This window comes from Bacillus rossius, chromosome 2 (assembly GCF_032445375.1).
Source record: "Bacillus rossius redtenbacheri isolate Brsri chromosome 2, Brsri_v3, whole genome shotgun sequence".
In the NCBI taxonomy this organism is placed as follows: Eukaryota; Metazoa; Arthropoda; class Insecta; order Phasmatodea; family Bacillidae; genus Bacillus; species Bacillus rossius.
In genome coordinates, this window is record NC_086331.1 from 85,123,132 (window position 1) to 85,131,139 (window position 8,008).

The window sequence follows — 8,008 nt, forward strand, 5'->3', positions numbered from 1 at the left end:
GATGCAAGGTCCACCGGGATGACCTCCAGTTAGTTTTAACCAGGGAAAGGCCACCTGTCACACCGCCTGTGATGGCACCCGCTCATCCCAAGTCCTATGTCACGCATGACATGCCAGAAGAGTGCTACACACCACATGCCATGACCCATGTGACAACAGACATTCATCCTGTGTCCTATGCGGATGGTGCCATGGTGGACTCCATGATTTGGAGTAGATCATGGGTCGCTGGGGTACCAAGATCACTCACCCACACCCGCTGACGCCATATCTCCTCCTAGGACGCCAGCGGACCCGAGTCTGACCAACTCACTGTGTTCACCGTGCGGATAGACGAGCACGAACCACCAGAAGCCGATCAACCCCGGGTTAAACACTCCAGCAGGAATGCAGAACCTTGGTACTCTTTGGCTGTCAGCGTACTGACACAGGGATTACCATCATCTTTGTCACTGGAACCAGCATTGTAGATACCAGCCTTGGAAAGCACATTAGAACATAACTCATTTTGTCATGATGAACCGGCATCCGAAGTTTGTCAAAATCAGATCCACCTCATATGTATATATTATGTATGTATGACTGTATGTATATAAACATATATACACATACATTTGTGTATATATAAGGTATATATTCAAATTCTGGAATTCATCAGGCCACAAGAGACAGCCGCTGGAAACAGGATTTCCCATTTATCACCTGAAGATGTACATACTTGTATCACAGCATTAACAGCACTAAGTAGTTGTGTTTATATTGATATTAGTGCGGGCAGTTGTTAAAACGTGCTGCCCACTTCCAGATTTAAACAAATCTTCAAATTTTAAGTGCTACATTTTGTGAACTGTGACACCTAAAGTAATATTTCCTTTAACTAAAGTAATGAATTGTGACTTTTTTACATGACAACATCTAATAAATCAATGAAAGGCGGCTGCACGCACAAAAAAGTGTCCATTACGCACATTGTTCCGTTACGCTGTGTCCCATTACGCTCATTGTACGCTTGCGCCGCATCTATCTTTCTTCCACTCGATTGGCCTATGCGTCCGAGGAGAAGAAAGACAGCGGCAGCACACAACTTACATCTACACGTGAACTGTTTCGTCGACTGGTTATAAAGTGAAGTGAAAAGTTAATGTGGTTTTCATTGCTTATTACAACAACAATTTCGGCAATAAAGGTTAATTATTCTTGCATTTTTAAAATCTGATTACTAGTATAATTTCAAGTATTTATTCTTTTATTATTAAAATAAAAATAATTTTATTTTATTCATAAAAGTATGCAATCAATTCATCAATGTTTTGTTATGACGTTTACACATTAAACTATCGTCTGTAAACCGACTTTACAGACAACCAATTTTTTCTCAAAAATAAAACTGCAACATTTTTTATCTCTTGTGGTGTTTGATGACATATGGTTTGTTCAGCATTTACTTTTATGTGATTTAAGTTGAATCTGTAGTTGTTTTAGTTAAGTTATCATTGGTTCAATGTTTTCATCGAAATACCTTCATTGGCATACACATCACTTAACAATCACTACTCATGATTTTAGGCATCTGTTTTGGACTGTGTGTTGTGAGCGTTGCATACCTGCCAGGCATCAAATTATTTAATTCTAAATTTTTAACTCATTTTTCTCAAAAGCAATGGGGTAAAGGTTAATACAAGGCAACCTTCTTCATTACATTCGACATGTAGATTAATAATCAGCCTTCAAAACCCACAATATTCCTCCGTATCACAAAAATTTTTGGGAAATAAGGGTGTTACCCTAAGTTAATTAATTTTAATAATTTTAATTCTACGACAAGATTTTCAGTGTTTGTTAAACTTTGTACACTCACACAATATCCAAATGCTTAATGTTCCATCACCAAAACTTTATTATATTCAATACACTAATGGTTCAGCTGCAACTTCAAAGGTGTATACCAGTCTTGGGAAGCACTTAAGATAATTCATACCCAAATATTTTCAACTTATTTTTATGTAATGAATCTGCAGCCAAAGTTTGTCCATCAAATTCACACTCACTGTGTGTATACACATATCAGTTTGAATATATTTATATGATTTTTATTAAAAGTAAAAAATTACGTTTGTAGGTCTCCCTTGTATGAAATTAACATTTTGCACACCAATACACTTGGTACATCCGATGTTCAAGAAAGAAAATAAATTATGTACGAGTTCATGCCGACACACAACTCTCTCTCAACCACGAAGACATAAAAAGAGTGTTAAAATTACTACTATGATCTCGTACGCACATAACAGTTATGACTAACTAAAACAAAAAACCAACAAATGAACATCACAGATATTTTGAACACCTAAAAAATTGTACATTATAATGTAAAAGCTAATAAATGCATAATAACCATTAACAGACACTATTTTAATAATTTAAAATATAATACCTTGATTCTTTCCAGTTGTAACAATTGGCACCTACAATAAAACTTCCTAAGTTACAAAAAAACCTTTATGAGAAGATTTTTCCTCAATGGAGCTACACCAGTTTTAGTGTACACTGGTGAAAAGTGGCCTACCAAATTCAGAAGTGTATATAAATAAATTGTCGACGGGTAGAGGAAGAAAAGGAAAGAGTGATCTGTTTTGAATGTGAACTACTTAATTTTAATACTTACTGAGGATTACCAATTTAATATGTATCTATCATGACCTAACCAATAGTTTACATGATTTCACAGTATTTATTATGAAGCTATATAGTAACCAAACCAACTGTTCTCACGGTTTTAAAGTATTTTTAGTGTAGCTAATCCTACATAACCAACCATTTTCACAATTTAACTAAAGTTCTTCAAATCATACACACAAACACAGACCCACACAGGAAAGGAAAAAATGGTGATGGCCTTAACAATGCACAGGTATTGTAATGTAATCTATTAATGGTGATTTCTCTAAAACCAGTAGGAATTTAGAAACATTGGTTTCAAGGTAACTAGAGGGAATGTCTCTAGTGTCCGAAAAAATTACTTTCGGAATTTTATTATTACTTCATGGAAAAGCCACGCTGTAAGAATATTACCACATAGTGTACTGTACCAAGGGCACAAACCACGGTGATGTCCAAAATCAATCAGCAGGAAATTGAAAACTCACTTCAAAATTTCAATCAGACTCTATACTTCATTAATAATAGTTTGTGTGGTCCTAGAATATACAATGTTACATTATCCATTATCAGTCATTTAAATGTAATATGAAAAAAAACATTACAGAAACTCATTATTATTTACATGCTTCAAATCATCTCTGTTCTCTAAAATGTTTTCCAAATACAGAATATAGATTGTCGCCTGCAGAAAAGCTACTGGGTAGCAGCTGTCATGCAGTATCCCACTACCATAGAATAAATGTTTCAAGCACTACTTTTCGTCTTTACATTACAGTACAATTTTAGTGACTGATGAAGTAAGTACCAAATACTTGCCTTCACAGATGATCCTGGGTCGGTCACTGGACTATCTGACACAATGCTGGGATTTGCTTTCATTCCATGACATACATTTGAAATACCGTGCTCGCTAATGGGCTTCATCCCAATACTACTACTGTTGGAATGGTCTGACATTGTAATCAGTTATTTTTCAGTAGTACCATTACCAAACTTTCATTACAAAGTGTTCTAAAGGTATTGGTTCAAATCTCATCAACACAATAATCCCGCATAACCCAAGAGTACGCAAAGGAGCCAACAACCTTTTGTACACGTGAAGTATAGGTTCACCAATTTTAAAAAACACATCCGAACTATTCCGAAAAAACCCGATCAAGTTACTCCCTTGTGTAAGTCGATTTAAATTAAAAAATATTTTTTAAAAAAATAAAATAATAAATTATGTTCAACTGAAATGCTAAAGAAATCTACATTGTAGATTAACGGGGAAAAGATTACAGAATAATGTAGAAAAATTAAAAGTTTGAACTAAATTCAGTTTTATTAATTGGATATATTATATTATTGAAGCAATTAATAGATCTGACACCTTTGTGTCATCTTGGTTAGGTCAGGGGATCATTTCGAAAATTTTCCGTTTGAACACTTGCGCCACCAAAGTGGTTCAGTAAATCCCTTTGGCTTGATTCACAATTTAAAAAGCATAAACGAATGCATATCATGCTATGCACACAACTAGGCGCATTAACTGTGCGAAATCGGTCACAAATGAATTCTTAATTTTAAATTTCGTCATTGAATTTTGTAAATAAATATTTTAACTATCAGTAGATTATCTCGTGGCAGATGACCAGCAGCTTATGAAAACCATTATTAAGACAATAGGTATGTTATGACAGATTATATAAAAGTTTTAGTTAGAAATTATACCCTAGAAACTTATTCTAGTAATTTTTCTCAGTTAAGGTTGACGCCGCCGTCAGTGCTCCCTCTGAGAGCACAGGCCGTTATGTGTCCTGAACACCTGATCAGTGCCGCGCCTCGAACGCGCCCGCGCGCGCAACATAGTGCAGTGCCCCGAACGGAGTGACGTCAGTCACGGCATCCTACGTGTGCAAAGCGCCCGGCCGGGTGTGGCACTGCGCAAGGGTATTATTTATTCATGCATTTGATAAGATAAACAGAAACTAATAAGTCCAAAACCATTAATAATTAATGTTAATTTAATAATCATTTTATAAAGGGTTATCATTCACAAAACTGGCCGAAGTCATCTTCCCGCGCTCCGCAGTTTTCCCGCGGAATTTCCCCCCTCCCTGGCCCCGGCGGCCAGGGAGGTTAGTCAGTCGCCATCCAGCACTCGCCCGGGCCGGCAGCCTACGCACGGGGAGCCCTCAACTTTCGCGCCAACATCCAGTAACTACAATAGGTAATTATAGCCAATTCGTTTTAATTCAGCTCCCCGGTCGGCCCGAATCGACCGTTCGAGATCCCGCGCGGTCCTTTAATAAAATGTGCAGTCCAACACAGGACTTTTAGTATAATACGTAATTGACTAGGTGGCCCATAGTGGCACCTGCGCCTCACGCTGTAAAGTCCCACATCGGGACATAGTTCATCGTCCACGCAGGGCGGCACTGCGCCAAACGCGATACCAAACTTTCAGACGAGTCATTTACTGGGACGTGCCACGGCCACGTGTGCGATATCCTGCAAGATTCCACCGTGTCCGTACCCAGCGTAACGTGGCCCTCGCCACCACGCGGAGTAGCCGCCTTTGTATATCCATCTGTGCGGGACTAATCACAGTGATTATAGTGTAGTGTGTTATCTTAAGTAATTTTGCGGGACCTATCGTCCACGCATTTCACGTTGCGTCCACGTACTTTAACATAAGCCGGAATATGTTCATCGTGCGTGGAGCTTAGGTCGACGATGAAGCGGCCAGTTACGTGAGCGTGTAACGTGTAGATTGTGCGACGGAATAAAACAGCTAAAAGTCCGTGTGTGTTTTATTAATAAGGCGTCCTGGGAGGCCATAACAGCCCGGGGGGCCCTTGTCGACGCGTCCCTGCCTGCAGCCACGAGGCCAGGAACCCCGCCCTTGAGACCCAAAATTAATTAAATAGTTTAAATTCACGTAAAATTCAGATCAGGCAACGGGGACAGCGTCAAGGTAGACTAAAAATGATCTGCTGTGTCCCTTCGTCACCCATCTGTCTGCCATCCATCCATCTGTCAACAATCTGAGAGTTTCACGATGATCCGCGCATTCAATAAATATATATCCATTTTGCTTGTAGTTTGACGATAATTCAAGTTAAGCTCTAATAAATTATTCAACAAAGTTTCTTTCATGCTGATATTTATTTATATATTTTCAGTTTAACCATACATAATTTGTTAAACTTAATATTAGGTATCGGGAATTTTTTTGTATCAAACATAAAACTCAAAAATGTGTTCAAAAATAAGTTAAAAACATTTTATGACAGCAGCTAAACATATAAATAAACTTAAACGCCTATTAATTTAGTAAATGTTTCCGGCAATAGATATCTCGCCAACATTTTGGAGTTTAATTCATCCATCCGACCATCTGTCGAAAGTTAAAGCATGGGAAGGTTTTGATGGACGAACAGGTGGAAACCTGATTGGCCAACCTTACATTTGATACAATGGCTCAGGGTTAATTGCTTAACGAAGCAACCCCAGGCAGTCGTCACAACTAACTGACAGGGATTTCATCATCGCCAGTGCGGGCCTAGGGGCCGAGTACCGAGACTTGGCATCGAACCCCGAGGCCCGTGAAGGAGTCCCACGTCACCTAGATGTGACCCCTAACCTCCTTATTTGATTGATGTAAGTTTTGTTTTGGTGTTTTTGTATACAGTGTTTCTAAAAAAAATGCTGCGAAGCAGTGGTGATTGTAAGTGACCGATAAAATTTAATTTAATTTCGTGTGATGAATTTATATTTTACTTTAAAATCGTAGTTTTGTCCAGCCCTCCCTTTAAATTAAAAGAGGAGGGGGGTGAATTTAGTTTTAGCTGAGCAGCTGGCCTTAGCTGCTCAGGTAATCTTGATGATACCTATTATTTACTTTGGTGATTTAAAATTATTTTTGCTTGTGGGCAAAGGCTGGACTAATTTATGTGTTTAGCTAGGTGTGTTGGATGTCAGGCGAGGTTCCTGAGATCGTGGGCCACTGACCCCCTCCCTTTAATGGGAGAAGGGGCTAGGCCGACGGAGGGGACGAGTCCCCTCGACCCACAGCTGGCTGACTGTGTACCTGCGGCGGCTCAGAACTGCAGTTAGCATTTCTGCCAACTGTAGCACTGCGCCGTTTTCAATAGTCGTAATCTTTCGTAAACCTTTCTTTCAGTTCCATGGTCGGCCTCAACTTACCATGTGGTATTTAACTTAAATTATTCAGTGCTCCAAGACGAGCGTTCGTCGTAATACGTAAGTACTGTGGGTGATCTGCGAGATGTTACGTCGGCGCTTCACGCGATAACTTAGCCAACCGGCTAACTAGTTTCAACCCGCACGGGGCAGCGAGTAGGCAACACATGCACGCAAACTTAATAACGAGTCAATGTCTGCGACAAGTCTAGGAGTCAGGTAGAGTCGCTGGAGTTATGGGCCTGCGTGTCATTAGCCCAGTGTAATACGTAATGTGTAATTGTGAAGTGTTTTATTTGTCAGGTTTTAATATGTCATGTTAGGGTTTGTTTTATAATCACCGCGTCGTGTTCAAGTGAATGACCTTACCGGGGAATAAAATCGTGAGCCGCCACTGAGGAAGTGGTCGCTCGTGTGACTATTCAATTCGGGACAACCGTTACGGCCAGGACGGGCAGCACTATGTAAAGGGCTGTGCTGTAATAAATTCATTAGACATAAATCAGTATTTTCGTGTTATCTTTCAGACGTCCCGAGTGGCCATAACAGCTCGGGGGGCCCTACTGTGTTGAACCGCTATCTCCAGCCACAAGGCTGAACCCACCCTGAGATCCCGAGCAATATTAAAATCATGTAAAATTCAATAGTGGGGACCGCGTCAATTCCTACCACAAGTTCTGGTAGTTTATCCACAAGCTTTTTCTCATTAACACATGAGTTTTATTGGTGACAATGGTACTCGTTTTACAATTTTTAAATGCAGTAAATCCACATGTTCTTAAATCATATACTACTCAGCGATAGGCTTGCATACATTATCACATAACATAATTTTTAACCAAACTTAGATGATGGGAAAGATGCATTTTGTGTGCAGTATTAAATTAGTTCATCGAACTCTGCCATAAACTTCAATGGAAGATCCCAAATAAACATCCTTGCTGCTCTATTTGTACTTTATTGCTTTAATTCTAAAACCAATTGCTAATATCCAATAGATAACATCGGTTAGAAAATACCCCAATTCCTTAAGCAATTACATTCTACTTTATAAACCATAAAAAGGGTGAATATAAACAGTAGAGTGAACATAAAGAAAACTTCAAAAAATGCTGCTGTTTCATTATGGGAAAATTTGTCGGTAGTGTCGTATGCTGGC

At 39.1% G+C, this 8,008-nt stretch overlaps 1 protein-coding gene across 2 annotated transcripts in view; it reads right to left on the reverse strand.

Moving 5' to 3' along the window:
• The window catches only part of LOC134529424 (adenosylhomocysteinase-like 1), a 133,104-nt gene extending 129,322 nt beyond the window's left edge, over window positions 1-3,782 (reverse strand). For both annotated transcript variants that reach the window (XR_010074575.1, XM_063363489.1), the window contains exon 1: window positions 3,478-3,782. Coding sequence is in view for 1 of the 2 variants with exons in the window: in XM_063363489.1 (XP_063219559.1) it covers window positions 3,478-3,618 (141 nt within the window). In the remaining variant the exon portion in view is untranslated. The remainder of the gene's footprint in view (window positions 1-3,477) is intronic.
• Window positions 3,783-8,008: the final 4,226 nt, after the last annotated feature.